At 34.1% G+C, this 17,126-nt stretch overlaps 2 protein-coding genes across 4 annotated transcripts in view; both read right to left on the reverse strand.

The window, feature by feature from the left end:
* The window catches only part of RAD54B (RAD54 homolog B), a 99,832-nt gene that overhangs the window by 51,372 nt on the left and 31,334 nt on the right, over positions 1–17,126 (reverse strand). Inside the window, exon 1 of one of the 3 annotated variants that reach the window (XM_025393998.1) lies at positions 11,121–11,578. The exons of 1 other annotated variant lie outside the window; for it this stretch is intronic. Coding sequence is in view for 1 of the 2 variants with exons in the window: in XM_025393999.1 (XP_025249784.1) it covers positions 7,249–7,298 (50 nt within the window). In the remaining variant the exon portion in view is untranslated. Of the gene's footprint in view, positions 1–2,369; positions 7,299–11,120; positions 11,579–17,126 lie in introns of those variants that run through there. One more of the 3 variants, XM_025393999.1, reaches the window with a different exon arrangement.
* FSBP (fibrinogen silencer binding protein) lies at positions 2,370–11,747 on the reverse strand. The gene is made up of 2 exons (XM_025394000.1): positions 11,121–11,747; positions 2,370–7,298 (listed from the first exon to the last, which is right to left on the reverse strand). Exons 1-2 carry the CDS (start codon positions 11,492–11,494, stop codon positions 6,773–6,775), a joined length of 900 nt encoding a protein of 299 aa, XP_025249785.1. The 5' UTR covers positions 11,495–11,747; the 3' UTR covers positions 2,370–6,772.

Raw genomic sequence — 17,126 nt, forward strand, 5'->3', positions numbered from 1 at the left:
AATTCTAAATACATTGTTTTCAATGGCACAAATGAAATTTAAAATGTCTCATATAATCAAATTCAATAAAGAATGTAAATACTCTTGCAGCTCATGTTTTGAGTTTTAAAATTACCAAAACCTACCACAATGTTTAATATGCATTAACATATAACTTCAATATAAATTTAAGATTGAAAGTTTTTATTACACTAAAAAGCATACAAACATTAATATACAAATCCCTTCAAACTGATACTCAGTTTTCTTTATCTAATAAGAGATTGAATGTAACTAAATGTAAGTATCAATTAAGTATAAAGTAAACCTAGAAGATATTTCTTTGCATTAAAGATCATTTTCAGAATTGTTTTATAAGCATAGCAGAGACTACACATTTCGTATTTCTTCAATACCTCATGTCAAAGCATATATGCAACTAGTACTAAAATGAAAAAACAAAAAACCAATAAACTACAATATTCCCAGGTATCTAAATTACCTGCCCAGCAGCATTTTGAATACACTTAAATATTACAAAAATTATTCGTCAATTTCAATTCTGACATTCCAATCACTGAACATGCAAAGGGGTTTTTTTTTGTTTGTTTGGTTTTTGAGACAGGGTCTTACTCTGTTGCCCAGGCTGGAGTACAGTGGTGTGATCAGGGCTCACTGCAACCTCTGCCTCCCAGATTCAAGCAATTCTCCTGCCTCAGCCTCCTGAGTAGCTGGGATTCCAGGCGCCTGCCACCACGCCCAGCTGATTTTTGTATTTTTAGTAGAGACAGGGTTTCACCATGGTGGCCAGGCTGGTTTCGAACTCCTGACCTCAAGCGATCCACCCACTGGAGCCTCCCAAATTGCTGGGATGACAGGTGTGAGCCACTATGCCCAGCCTTTTGCAAAGATTACAAAAAAAAAAAAAAAAAAAAAAAAAACCTCGTACCCTGTTGATGGAAGTGTAAAATGATATAATCACTTTAGAAAATGTCTGGCAATTTCTAAAAGCTTAAATCTATATGGTTCCCTAATCTAGTATTATGCCCATGAAAAACTTGCACAAGAATATTCATAGAATCTTTATACATAATAGCCAAAAAACATGGAAATTGCCAAGAAGTCCATCAAAAGATAATAGATAAACAAAGTGTGGTATATGTATATAATGGAATACTGCTCAGCAACAGAAAGCAATGCGCTACAAATAGGAGGATGGATAAACATGAATGAATATTAAAAACACTAAGATAGATGAAAAAAACAGAAACAAAGTATGCATATTGTACGATTCCAATTATATGAAGTTCTAGAATGGGCAAAACTTAATCTATAATTTTTTAAAAATTAGGACAACGGTTGCCTGACGTGCAAGAAGACTGATTAGAAGCAGGCAAGAGAGAACTTTCTGAGGTGATAATGTTCTAAATCTTGACAGAGGTTTGAGCTACACAGTTGTGGATCAAAACTCACCAAATGGTGTATTTTAAATTTGTGCATTTCACTGTATGCAAATCTTACCTAAAAAACACACATGCCCAAATAAATAGTGAACTCTAGTAATACTCATGCTGAAGTACTTAAGGGTAAATTATTCTAATTCTACAACTTGTTTTGAAGTCACATTTTTCCTTTAAAAAAAAGAACTGATGGATAAATATGTGATGAAGCAAGTATAGCAAAACATTCATTGCAGAATCTATGTGGTAGGTATATGGATACTTATTGTAACTATCTTTTAAATTTTTCTGTATGTCTAAAGGGTTTCTTAATAAAATATTAGGGGAAAAAAAAAAACTTTGTAACAGAGGTGAATTCACACATAAATTTTAAAACAAAAAAGACCTGCTAGCAAAGTGGAATTATAATGATATATCCTTTTAGTTTAAGTTGTCTGGACTGATATGAGCGATATTTTTATTTTTATTTTTATTTACTCATTTATTTTGCTTTCCACTATTACAAAGCAAATGGAAACTAAAAATAAATAATATGTTCAAATTATAACTACTAGCTTTAATCAATATAAAAGATATATAAAAATATATTGAACAATTTCTCAAAATCGTATACAAAGATTTTGCTTGACTGTTAATGTTTAATTAGGTAGCATATTCTAAGAACTTACTCTTGTTTAAGTAGGCAACAATATTTCATCTAATTATTTTTAAGTGTTAACAATCAAATTCACTGTCAAATATGTGATTTTGAGAAGTTGTGGCTCTTAACATTTGAAAAAAAAATGAAATGTGATATTTAGATATGGTACATTGGCCATCTATTACAACATAATCATCTAAACAATGTATTTCAATTATACCTCATCGAAAAATTTTACCTCTACAGTACTGAATTATTTGTCTTAACGGCACACAAAAAAAGTACACAAATCAGTACAAAGCATTATCTTGTATTTAAAAGAACATGTGTTAACAAAGCATTTAACCATCATTATCTACAGTATATATTAAACACAATTTATTACACTCTAAGTTATTTAAACATGTGTATTTAAAAGTTGACATTACTCTAAAAGAAGGCACATTAAAAAAAAAACTCGTATTTTAAACATTTTCACGTAAGTAAACATAGAACAGGGTAGAGTGACTCCTTAAAAAAAAAATGAAATAACACCAAGTTGATATCTCATCATACAAAAAAGAAAAATATTTGACTATTTTAAGAAATCTGGTATTCATTGGAAATGAGTTTCATTGACTTTTCTCAGGATGTCATTATAAATCACAGCTAGTTTAGAAAATCATAAATTGTAACAACATATCCATTTACATTCATCTGGATAAGAGAAAGATAGGAAAGTGGCTATCCACTATCTAAATTACTAATGTATTGGATGAAATAATCTATTTACTTAGTATATTTCTCAAATGTAGTATATTTCTACAGAATCAAGTCTACATTTAAAAAACAAAATCACTCTTCTCTATGTTCTCCCAGCATTACATTTTGTAATGAAAACTCATGGCCCCCAAACAATTGTCTATGGTATGCAGGATGTTTGGTGGCTTAAGTGTATAGTCATCCCTCAGTATCCAAGGGGGAATGGTTTCAGGACACCCCCTACCCCATCAAGATCCACAGATACTCAAGTCCCTTATATAAAATGTTTGTATTCACATACAATTTACACACATCCTTCCATATACTTTAAATCATCTCTAGATTACTTACAATGCCTAAAACAAATGTAACTACTATGTAAATAGTTGTTAGGATATAGGACAAGTGAGCCCCAAAACTGGGGCTTAGCCCAACTCCTACCTCAGTTATACTGTATTTTTAAATTTCGTATTACTTTTATTGTTGTATTGTTATTTATTTTTTTGCCTAATATTTTCAATCCACAGTGGTTCAATGTGCAGATGTGAAACCTGCAGATAGAGAGCCAAGTGTATATTCCATTGTACTAGCAAACTTGCCCCTATATATTCTCCTTAATGAAACTTGTCCTCAACAAAAACTGCTAATGTTAGTTGGTAAGCAGTCCCCAAACTCAAAAAAGTCTCAATATAAAAAAGAAGAAAAAAAAGGTTTGGTTCCAAATTACCCTAAGATACTCTGTAAGATAATAAACAGCCTCCAAAAAGGATTCTATGGTCAAACAAATAATTTTCTTTATTCAGGAATTCTCATAAACTATACTACGTTAATCATGGTTGTACAAGAGGAGGTAGACAATGAGCAGAATTATACGCATTTAAACTTTTGCAAATTAAAAGCAAGATTGACTTGGAGAAAAACAAGATTGACTTGGAAAAGTTGCTGCTGTAAACTCAGAGTGTGATTCTGGTGTTTAAAAATACGTTAAAATAAGTTTCTTATTGTATACAGCCCCTAAATGCTAATGAATTGTGTCACCTAACACACTAAAGAAAAAGCAATCTTAAACAATGCTGTAGAAAAATACGACTGTAGCAGACTATGTTTATGCTATTTTATGGGCAGCAAAGGAATTTTCAAGGGCTACCTTGTATATACATAATTTTTTCCTTCCACAATTATTTTAGAACCTAACCACCAAAAAAAAATCTTTTTTGAACACAGATCTCTTTTCTAGAAACATCTCACAGAATTAACGTTCCACAGAACACACTTGGGAAAACTCTGATTTGCTGTAAAAGCCAACATTCAAATTGAACATTCATTATCAATTCTTAGTAGCATGCTGAAACTGTAAAGTGAATTACATCTCATATGTGCGCTTTCAATAATTTAAAAAAATAAAGCTTACTACTGCCAAGATGTATTTAGTAGAATTATACTGGGAAACATTACCTCAAATTAAGAATTACAAGATTGATTAGACTCAAAGAAAAGTCATAGCACAGATTAAAGAGAAAAGGTAACATTGTCAAAAGGATATAATATATTATATATTCAGGGCATCTTTATAATTAAAAAAGTTAACTCTACCAGCTGTAAAACACTCTTTTTAATCCAACCAATGAAATTAAGCAGTCAATATACTAAAATAGTACCTTAAAGAGTTCATTTTTTTCTATTTCTATAGCCATAACTTAAATTTCTGATTTAAGTTCTTCTCAATACAGTGCCTGTCCCTAAATGCCACTCCTCCTAAATCACAACTATAATGAAATTACCCCCCTAATACAAAGTATTCAATGGCTTCCCATTGTACATTAAGTCTGACTCATTAAAAATAGTATTTAGGCTGGGCATGGTGGCTCACGCCTGTAATCCCAGCACTTTGGGAGGCAGGCAGATCACGAGGTCAGGAGATCCAGAACATCCTGGCTGACACGGTGAAACCCTGTCTCTACTAAAAACACAAAAAAATTAGCCGGGCATAGTGGGGCGCCTGTAGTCCCAGCTACTTGGGAAGCTGAGGGAGGAGAATCGCTTGAACCTGGGAGACGGAGATTGCAGTGAGCCAAGATCGTGCCACTGCACTCCAACCTAGGCGACAAAGCAAGACTCTATCTCAAAAAAAAAAAAAAAAAATTATATTTAATGTAATTCATAATCTGGTACCAACCATCACCCAAATTTATATCCCTCAGTTCACTTTAAACTACTCTTTAACAAAAATTTTGAGACTAGCATGATTTGGGCACCAAGCGAGGTTCCAAAATACTCTGTTTCACTGGTTCTCAAACTTTAGCATGCATCAGAATCTCTAGAGGGTTTATTAAAAGAGATTGCTGACCCCACCCCCAGGGTTTCTAATTCAGTTGAAATTGGATTTACATTTCTAACAAGCTCTCAAGTGATGCTGATGCAGCAGGTCAGGACCCATACTTGGAAAACCATTGCTCTACTCCAAAGGCCACAAACTGGAAGCCCAATGGCTCAATGAGGCCCACTCACATGTTGTCTGTATAATGTTTTAAAAGCATTTTGTGTTATTTGCAAACATTTTTAAATTGGAAAATTCTGCATTAAAAATGCAGATTTCTGGTTTATTCCCGCATGTGAAAATTCTGCTGGAGCTAAACAGCAGCTGCCCTACCTAGTCCAGGGAGATGTCCTTCCTAGTCCAGGATACCACAGCCCAAACTGACTCTCTCTACATTCACTTAAAATTACTGGCTCACCACTGCATTTGTGTTTATACATTCAATCCACTTTTTCCCATCCCTCTTTTTTCCAGCTTCTCACTCTGGCTTCAAACATCCATGGTCCCCTTCACTGCTGAAATTCCACCCACTCCATTCTAAACCTTGGCTTAAAAATCCTTTCTCAATAAAGCCCCAGCAAAAATAGAAATTCTTAAGTAACATACATATTAGAGATTTAATATAAATTCAATATGTATGCTTTAAGAATTGAGGTTTTATTTCCACGAATACTAAAATAACAATACTTATAAAAAACATAAAATTGTAATTTTGTTCATTCTGATTTTTACTGTGAAAGAAATTTTTTCCAGAACAGGACATTTAAAATGAATTAAGACATGTCTTTAAATCACACAGCCAAAATATATAATAGCTTCAATGGAATACCTTATCTATTTTGCTGGAACAAAAAGAGAGAGAGAATGGGGTAATTTATATAATTATTCTGATTTCACAACCTAACAATCTTTAAAGGCAATTTTATGAAACAAATGTTTCTAATATTTAAATCTAGAGAATATTTTGGTGGATATTTACTTCTATCAAATAGAGGGAGGGAAATTACACAAAGAAAAACTGAGTGCTGGTCTCTGCTCTGCCATAAATAGCTTTGTTACCCTAAGTAAGTCATTGAGTTCTCCCTGGACCTGTTTCATTACCCCTAAACTGCAGAGATGGAAAAAAGTGTTCTCCAAATATCTTCCATCTCTAAAATCCTAGGATTTACTCCTTCAAAAGATAAAAGCATAAAAACCAATGTCATACAGACAAGCTTCTTGGTATTAGGTTAGTATAGCTCCTAAATTAGACTGACTTAAAAATCTCTAATTACCGCTTTCAAAGTTCTAACTAAAAATGTTAAAAAAAAAAAAAAAAAGACTCAGAACTTTGAAAGAATATGTGTTTGTTTATGTATTTGTGTATATATTAGTGATCAGAATAAAACATCTTTTGTAAGGTCAACAATTAAACTTACGGGAAAAAAAAAAAAGACAATAAAAACTATAACCATGCCAACCAACCAGTAAATTTTAATATCTCAAAAGAAAATAATTAGAAAATTATATCAAAAAAGTTTTTCCATAATAGAGATTAACATTTTTCAAGAACGTGTATTTTGTTTCAGGATATTCCCAAATTAAAGTAATTTGGCCAAAATCAAAATTATCAAATTGCAAGATTGAAAAAAAAACTTAGAGACTGTTATATTCAGGTAGATCATGCCGTAAGCGAATTGCTTTCAGCTTCTCCACTTCAATTTTTGCTCTTAGTAGCTCTTCCTCTAGCTGCTGCCTTCTTTTCAAGCCATCCCTCTTCTCCTGAACATACAATCCAAAATTTTTTTGATTTTCTAAAATTATCTGATGCTCCTCTTTCAACATTTGCAGGATCTGAGGATCATACCCTAATAGTGACCTAAAGTGTTCACCACTCTCATGCCGAAAAAAATCATCTCTCCTTGGAATAGAAGATGGAGACGATGTCATTCTCATATCAACAGAGGAAAGTGAAGGCGACAAGGATCTTTCCATAACATGTACTAATTCATGTTCTTCTCTTTGCTCTAAAGTATCACTCTGTTGAGAATTTAAAACCAGTGGAGGAGGTGGTTTAATGTCTTCTTCTTGCTTCACCTCCACTGTAATAGCAACAGGATGGTGATCCAACATTACCTGTAGTGAACTGGTACCAGCCTGTGCCTCCTCATCCAAGTTTGCACTATAGCACACAAAAAAGCATTATAATATGTAAATCAAATGAAAAAAAGAGTATATTTATAGCATAATTTTATATTTAATATACATTAAATTATGAAGCTTTAAAACTATAAAGTTACAAAACAAAAAAAATCTTAACACTTGAAATACATTAAAGTGACTAAGATTGGGATTTCAATAATATATACTTAAAGATCTCCCCCATCCTTAACTTTAAAATTGTACTTTTAAGGGGCAGGAAATTACAAATATTATAGAAGGCCAATGAAGAAAATAACAAAGAAAAGTCAGTTTTAATGTTGTCAAACAGACAACAATCTTTCCCACAACCCTAAGGTTTTCAAATGGTGTAAAGAGCCATTTAATGCATTCTCAGTCTTACTATCCCCATACCTTAGCCCTAGACTTCCTGCTTCTGCTCTCCTGGACTGATCTTAAAACCACCAAGGCCCATAACTTCTAAGAGGACAGTGAAAGGCCAACTATGGGAGGTACTATTTCTGCATTTGCCCAAAAAATAAAACATAAAGATTGTATATGGCTTTGGGATATGCTCAACTACTGGAGGTTATCCTTTCTTATTTCAGATGCTTTTATCTGATAGGAAAAACTTCCCTTTTACCTATCCTGAACCGCATGACTCAGTTGCTCTTTAAGTCTTTCAATCACTGGTCAGGTAAAGTTCACAAGAGCAACGGTTTTAATCCACAACTGCATACTCAGTACCTAGTAGGTACTGTACTTAGAACCTAGGAGGTGCTCATTATGTGTTGAATGACTGAAAAGAACAAACTAAATGATTTTTTAATGAAACATTTTTAATGGCCTATACAGATATATTAAAGGTTTATTAAATTTACACATAATTTCCACCAACTATGCATTCCTAATGGAGACAACTACAGCTTTAGCATAATTTAAACTTTAATATGACAAGTTATGATACTATTAAGGCAATAAACCTTAAAATTATGTTTTATAAACATAATTTTATGTATAACGTGAAGCTGTGAATTAAGAATATCTGCTCCTTGAGGTTTTTTTTTTTTAAATTTATGCTTCTGCCTAATTTAAAAATAAAAGTTATAAAGGGAAATTAGATTATTGAACATTAATGGAAATACTTTATTTAATATTATTTAGAGAAGATTTTACATATAAGAAACATAATTAAAAGAATACATTCTACATGGATGATTAAAATGCTGGAACAAGTTCAAGTAGAATGCATAGAAAAAGATTAAAACTACTCATACATTACTTATTAATGGCACTAAATTGCCAGAAATATCAGATATTTATCTAAGAGACAAAATGAAACATATACATAGTATATAATAAAAAAACTATTTGTAGATTATATAAATTCATTTTTGTTCTTGTCTCTGTTTGTGTCATTTTATGATTTCCAAAAACAAAACAATTAATTATAAATCTAATTCAAAGTGCAAGCTCTGCTTCTATTAATAGCTCTGCTAAAACCTGGAATGGGAAAAGGTTAAAATTGCATATGAAAATTAAGTTTTTAAAATCACATAATTACTATTTCAAATTAGTAGGTAAAATAAGAGTATAAACATAGACATTATACTCCCAAGTAAATTAAAAATATGCCTTATATCTGGAACATTCCATTCCATTTTAGCTAAAACATTACAACTAAGGCATAACAATGTAAAAAGGGAGAAAAAAAGCTTTAGAGCAGGTCACAAAAATGACAGAGAAGGACTTGAGAATGAGAACTTTGAAGATCAGTTTACAAAAACACAAACTAAAAACTGATATTAGGAAGAGGTAAAAATAAAGACATAAGTCAATGTGAGTTACCGAAATAAATAGCCTTACAAAACAGGTATATATTTTTAAGTATTTTAAACAACGCAAACACTTGTATTTTCCTTATTAAAAAGGAAGAGTTTGGTAAGATTAACAGGCATATTTATGTAGAAGTATAGTTAAGATTATAGAATAATTATAAACTTCTGAGATTATTAAGATTCAAGGATGATGTCAAATAAATATAAGCACATTAAATATATAGATTAAAGAAATAAGCTAACACAGAGAAAATGTCAATGTAGACACAGTAACACAAGAATTTAAGAGGGATGTTTCTCACATTCTTCCCTTTAAAACCTAACAAATTGATATTATTTAAGTCATAGGTATAGAAACGCACAAATCAACTCATTTTTATCAGAGAAATGTTGATATCCCAAAAGATTTTTTTGTGTGTGAATATTGTAAACATACACACACAAATGGTCAAAATATAACCAGATACTTGTATATTTATATATTGTTTCTCTTCTATACTCACTGTATTTTTAAAATATGCAACTAATTAAAATTACAGTTTCTACATGTAGTTTTCAAATTATAAAAACCTATACCTACTAACCAAAGGGTACAGTTTTATACCTGCAATGCAAAAAGCATTTTTCTCCAGGGTTCAAGGGGGAGAAAATTCTGCATAAGTAGCATAGTATAAAACAATTTTACTGTGTAGTTTTCTGGATATCCAGCTATTGGGATTTCATCTTTTGTCATCACAGTGAACATTTTAACCAGTGGCCCCAAGAATTAATCCACTGTGCATTCATGTCCTGGATTCCCACTGGTGGTATTTTTTTACTGTGCTATCAAGTAGAAATAAGCAATATCTGGTAAGAAGCTAGGCTCAAAAATACTTTCCTAGTAAATTACCAAAATAACATATGCACTTGGCTACAAAGTGGTTTTTTCTGTTTCTCTTCTAATTTCAAAGGGATTTCACAGTAATCAATAATTTGCTTATATAATGCCTCTTCCACCAATAGAAAAGCACATTGTGTAAAGCTTTGTGTGAAAAGCTCCTCAAACTAACAAGGAGTTTACAATTTGTTTAAATTAATCTAAATGGTTCAGAATAAGAATGTAGCTGCCATCTTTATATTTTGCCAGAGGTTACAATCTGAATTAGTGGCAAGATAATACTTTTGAAAATTTCAAGGCAAACAGTTACATAGAACACAAGTTTAACCAAAAAATTGCTTCTAACTCTAAAATAACCCAGTTGCTCTTAGGGGTATTTTAAAATTCATAATTTGATATCCTTGCAAAGCAGTAAGAGAAAGCTTACTCTTTCCTATATGATCCAAGATCAAAGTGAAACTAGACCATTAAGGAATAAAAACAAAAAAAAACTTTTAATTTTATTAAGTAAACTGAATCCCTAATTAGGCATTAACTCCCTTTAGTTGCGTTCATCTTTATTTTAAATGTGTTAGAAAAATAATTTAAACTGTCTTTATATACACAATCATGCCATTAACAAGTTTACTTATTGATTTAAGTTATATTTGTTAGTTAACACATATTCAGTAAGTGTAGACAATGACAATTCATAAAAAAGCAAAGGTTCCATTTCTCTGGAAACTGCTAACTTTATATAAATTTTATATAAAATTGAAAATTCCAGTGAAATGTAATACTAAAAGAGAAAAAAAGTATCTCTCAGAAGCAAACTAAATAATTTAATTTTAAAGCTTCAAAAGTTTATGAAGTGATGTCACAAATTTCATCCCACTTATTCCTCCCTAACCTTTACTTTTAGAAACTACAGGAGGGAAGGGGGAGGGGAAGACAGTAAAAAGTAGCTTAAATGCAACAGAAAAATTCCTCATAGCCTCACTTTTCTCTTTTTAAAAAATGCAAAACAAAGACACTATTCATTGCTCCCGTTGTGAGGATGCTTACTATGCATATCTCTATCACGACTAAGCCAAAGCCCAATAGATAGGAGGCGCCATAATTTTCCATAACAAAACAAAATAAAGCTTACCTTTGTATGTGGTTCCTGTCTCTTACCAGGCAAAAACTGGAAATCTGGGGAATCATCTCCATAACTTTCTTGGTTGGCTCAGAAATATTGCTTTTAAAATCTGATTGGGTATCTTTTTGCTGCAATAGCTCCTGTTTGGCATATTCTTTGAGCCTTTTGTAAAGGGTGCGTAGGCCCTGTGCTGTTCGAGGAGGGCGGTCTACTCCAATTGCATTATAGTTAACTGCTATGATATCCCAACATCTATTCTTTTCCACTATTACTGAATGTTTATTAGTGTGTTCTTCGAGAATTTTCACATATGGCTTCACAAGCTTTAGCAAATCAAGCTTTTCGGATAAGGTAAAATTGGAAGATCTAGCCTTTCCTACCATTGTTCTTTTCAAATTAAGTAGGCAGTTTCTGAAACCACCATGCAGCCTTCAGCTCTGCTCAGCTCTTTTCACAAACAGAAAAAGATCAGGCTTAACTAGGCTAGCCTCATTTAGGCCCACGCCTACAGGGGAGGGTTTATTAAAATTCCTCCAGCTTAAGCTGACGCAGGTTCAGGAAATCTGCTTAAGCCAAGCCTGACCTACATAAAGCTTCTCACTGAAGAAGACAGGAAGGCACAAGCAAAACACACTTGTGTATAAAGGGAACAGCTCGAGACAGGATTTAATACACAAAGGTCTAGAGATAAGCATGGAACACAGCTAAAAATTAGCTAATTTAGTGAGAATATCAAATTTCACACGTATGCCTAGCTGACAGACTGAACTGCATTGCAGTATCACTTTAATAAAAACAAAAGAGGAACTGTTTTGTGCTATTTGTTTGCAAATCCAGTAGACAGAAAACTAAAAGATATGAGTGGTGAATGCAGTAATTCCTAACAGAGCCTCTCATCACTGTTTCTGAGCTGAGTGTTCTCCCTTACAAAATCTGCATAATGCTGGACCTGCTGTCAATCAGGAATTGCATATCCCCTAGCTAGTTAGGTTACACCCAGACCCAGACTCCACGGTAAAGCTAAGCTTCTCCTTCATTTTACAGTCTACATTAGCCTCTGCATATTTTTTTCAGTTAAGAAAAAATTTTTATAGAACACTCAATCTAAAAATCAGGTAAAAATCATGTTTTTAGAGCAATGGATTATTCTAGCCGTAATGTATGTGAATATGCTAGCCTGCCTTATCATGTGTAAAAAATCACTATTCATGGTGAGAAACAGTATAATCACGCCTTAAGACTCCACACACGAAATCGCATTTGCTATTATAATACAGCCAGATTTTTTATTTAGCTATATTCACACAGTTTGGACTATGAAAGGAAACAGCTAGTATAGCCATTTTCAAGGCCACCAGTTTCAGTACTTAGAATATATTTGTTAACCCCAGTATGAAAATATATGATACATAATAATGTAAGCAAGACAAACCTATTTTCTCACAATATACATGTTTTTCCAGATAGGGGAATAAATCAGAACATACTTGAACATAGTTCTATCCAATCAAACTATTACTGAACAACTGCGAAGTATTAAGAGGTGGGAAAAATAATTTTTTTAAATTACTGACCACATATATAAATGCTCCCAGGCACTGTGCAAGACCCAATGAAATCAAAAGTGAATCTAGATACAGCACCTACCCAGGGAACTGTATTTCCACAGAAATGCTATAAATTCTCAATTATCTTATTTTTCATTCTTTTAACAACGGAGAAGCAAATTAAATTTCCTGAGCTCTCGTTGCGAGCCAATGTGTTAAAAGCTTTAAATGTATTATCTTTCAGAAAACAGTGAAAGATTGCTGGATGTTCTATGGAATGCTAGGTGTTGTCTGGTATACCCTACTGAGTAATTTGATTCCATAATAGTTCTACCCTTTCACTGTCTTTGAGCAGTTTTACAGCTCCGTAATTAGTAGAAATCAGTAATGCAAATGATTCTTGTCCATAGAGATGCAAAAAGAAAATCGACGACTGGACCACAGGTACTCAAAATCATTCTAGCCTTTTCTGAGCTTTTAGAATATTAAAAGAGAACCAAAGAAAGAACACAGGGTATATACTTTATTTAGATAATTATTTTGTTATTTTCAGAAGAAATACAGGTATTACAGAACACAGGGTATATACTTCAGATAATTATTTTTGTTATTTTCAGAAGAAATACAGGTATTATGTTAAGAATAAAATACTACTAAAATATGAGAAAATGTTCAATCTCACTAGTTATCAGGGAAATATATACTAAAAATGATTTTCATTCATAGATTGGCAACATTTTTTAAGACTTAAAATGCCAAGAGTGAGGCCGGGCTCAGTGGCACATGGGTAATCCCACAGTTTTGAGAGGCCAAGGATTGCTTGAGCACAGGAGTTCAAGACCAGACTGGGCAACATGGAGAAACCCTGTGACTACAAAAAATACAAAAATCATCCAGATGTGGTGGCATGTGCCTGTAGTTCCAGCTATTTGGGAACCTGAGGCGGAAGGATCACTTGAGCCCAAGAGGTTAAGGCTGCAGTAAGCCATGATCATGCCACTGCACTCTAGCCTGGTGACAGAGCGAGACCCTGCCTCAAAAAAATAAAAAAAGGAAACTCCAGGAGTGGATAAGGATAGAAGGGAAAGAGTACTCTTCTGTACTGTTGAAGGGAGTGTAAAATGACATTTTGGATGGTGATCTGGGAGTATCTACTAATATTTTACATGAGTAGGAAATCTTCTAAAATTGTGGTAATTTTATGTCTCAGAATCTACCTTAGAAAAATACTCAAAATGCACACGAGAGCAATGAAGCATTCTATGTAGCTGCATAGAGTGGAAGCAATCTAAAAGCACATCAGTTGGAGTTAAAAGCATACAATACATCCATATCATGGTCTACTCCAGGCAGCATTAAAATGAAAGAAGTAGATCATAGTGTATTTGAATATATCATGCTATTAACGAAAAGAGTCAAACTCTGTATAAAATATGTTTAGAGATTTATTCTGAGCCAAATATGAGTGACCATGGCCCAAGATACAGCCCTCAGGTGGCCCTGAGAACATGTGCCAAGGTGGTCGGGATACAGCTTAGTTTTACATATTTTAGGGAGGCATGAGACATCAACCAAATACATTTAAGAAATACATTGGTTTGGTTCAGAAAAGCGGGACAACTCAAGGCGGGGTGGGGGTGGGGTGGGGTTCCAGGCTACAAACGTTTTCTGGTTTATCTGAAGACCTGGGATCAATAGAAAGGAAATGTATGTTCAGGTTAAGATAAAGGATTGTAGGCACCAAGTTTTATTGTGCAGAGGACGCTCTCAGAAGCAGACTTCAGAGAGAGCAGGTTTTATACTGTTTATTATCAGACCTAAAAGGGTGCCTGGCTCTTAGCTGATTATCTCCTGGATCTAGAAAGGAAGGAAGGAAAACAAGGGGAAAGTAGATTATCTATAGAATGTGGATTTTTCCCACAAAGTATGGCTTTGCAGGACCATTTCTAGATACGGCAGAGAAACATGTTTTGGGGTAAAATATTTTTATTTTCTTCCATGTTACGCCAGAGTCAGACTGGAAAGTAAGTCATGATATACAGGGTTAAATAAAACCCATCTGATGAGAATGTATGGTTTATAGAGCATGATTCCTCAGACCCCTTAGATAGGAATTTGGGCAAGATTTAAAAAAAAAAAAAAAAAAATCAGAGCTTAGTCCTCAATGCAGACAGCACAAATTAGTGATAACCTATGTAAACTGTAATTGATGATTAATCTGAAATATTTATTACTGTTTTGATCATATTACAATAAAATTATCTTCCCGTTTGAAAACAGAATGGACAAGTTTTTAATTTAAAAAGAAGCTATACTACTGATGCAGAATTGAGTGGAAAATACTGTGCAGGACTTTCTAAAGCAGACTATGAAAAGGTGACATGGATATAGTTGTTAAAAACATTACGAATATGTGTGTAAATGCTATGAATCACTGCCAGTTTATGGAACTGGTGAAAGAAACTGAATAATTTCTTTGTTCTTTGCCAATGCTCTTTGGTGTAGTCATAGAGTTTTATGAAGAATCATTGTGCTGTCTAAGAGTAAAAAACTCAAACTGTTTATCCTCTGCTCTTACACCACAACAATCAACATGGAAGACTTGTGTGACCAAATGTATGGGAGTTTCTCCCCACATACCAAGCAAGAAATAAGTTCTGCAGTGGAGAGTAGCCAGGTGTCCTCTAATTCAACTCCAACACTATCTACCAGGAGATAGTGTTAAATCTCAAAGATTAAGAGCTCAGTACCACAAACCCCACGGCCCCACCAGTCACAAGTCTGGGCCTCCAGAACATCTCACCGAAAAGCTTCAAGTTGGGGTTCCCACAATCCCCTCTGGGTTCTATTAGTTTGCTAGAGTGGTCACAGAACTCCAGAAACATGCTTACCAGTTTATTATAAAGGATATTACAAAGGATACAAATGAACAGCCAGATATAAGAGATGCACAGGGTGAGTTATGGTGGAAGGGACACAAAGTTTCCATGCCCACCCCAGGCACAACCCCCAGAAACCTCCACTTGTTCAGCTATCTCGAAGCTCTACAAACACAGGGCTTTTGGGCTTTTTATGAAAGCTTCATTACATAGGCATGAGTGGTTAAATCATTGGCCACTGGTGATCAATTTAACCCTCAGTATCTCTCCTCTCCCCAGAGATAGGGATGAGGCTGAACATTCCACCTCTCTAATGGTGCCTTGGTCTTTCAGGTAACCAACTCACATCCTGAAACTACCTAGGGGCTGTCAGCCATCAATCAATCACTAGCACACAAACAGACATTACTTTGGAGGTCCTAAGGATTTTAGGAGTTGTATACCAGGGAAATGGGGTCAAAGGCCAAATATATATTCCACAATATCACATATTATTAACTTCAGTTGGTGATTTTTGTGAAACAAAATGCTTACAAAACAGTCAATAAACAAAGGCAAAAAAAAATTAGCCTAAGTGTCCATCAACGCATATACACAATGGAATATTATTTAGTTATAAAAAATGAAATCCTGTCATTTACAGCAACATGGATGGAACTGGAGGACATTATGTTAAGTCAAATAAGCCAAGCACAGAAAGACAAATACCGTATGTTCTCTTTCACATGTGGGAGCTAAAAGGGTGAATCTCATGAAGTAGAGACTTGATTAGTGGTGGCCAGAGGCTGAGAAGGAGAGGTGGGGATTAAGAGAGGTTGGTTAATGGGTACAAAAGTACAGTTAAGCCGGGCGCAGTGGCTCACGCCTGTAATCCCAGCACTTTGGGAGGCCAAGGTGGGCAGATCACGAGGTCAGGAGATCAAGACTATCCTGGCTAACATGGTGAAACCCCGTCTCTACTACTAAAAATACAAAAAATTAGCCAGGCGTGGTGGCAGGTGCCTGTAGTCCCAACTACTCAGGAGGCTGAGGCAGGAGAATGGTGTGAACCAGGGAGGCAGAGCTTGCAGTGAGCCGAGATCGCACCACCACACTCCAGCCTGGGCAACAGAGCAAGACTCTGTATCAAAAAAAAAAAAGTACAGTTAAATAGAAAGAATAAGATCTAGTGTTCAATAATATAATACGGTGACTACAGTTAACAACAATTTACTGTATAGTTCAAAATAGAAGAATTGGGATGTTCCTAACATAAAAAATGTTTGAGGTGATGGCTGTCCTAACCACTCTTGTAAAAGAAAATCAAAATCTTAAGACCCTAAACTCATTATACCAAAGAGAAAGTTAAACCTAGAAAATTAGTCATGCAATGCGTTTCCTTCCTCCTCTTCCCCCCAGAGCTATAATTTCACAACCCTGTGTCATAGCATTACATGTTAAGTCAGGGTCCCACAACGGGAAAAGGACATATACCTCCCTCACAAATTTCTCACAAGAAAATCCCTTCCTAGTCACTAAACCTTTCAGGGTACATATCCACCTATAAAACCAGCACATGCCAATTGTAACCTTGGGTGTGCAACCTAAGT

Source organism: Theropithecus gelada, chromosome 8, assembly GCF_003255815.1.
Source record: "Theropithecus gelada isolate Dixy chromosome 8, Tgel_1.0, whole genome shotgun sequence".
NCBI lineage: Eukaryota > Metazoa > Chordata > Mammalia > Primates > Cercopithecidae > Theropithecus > Theropithecus gelada.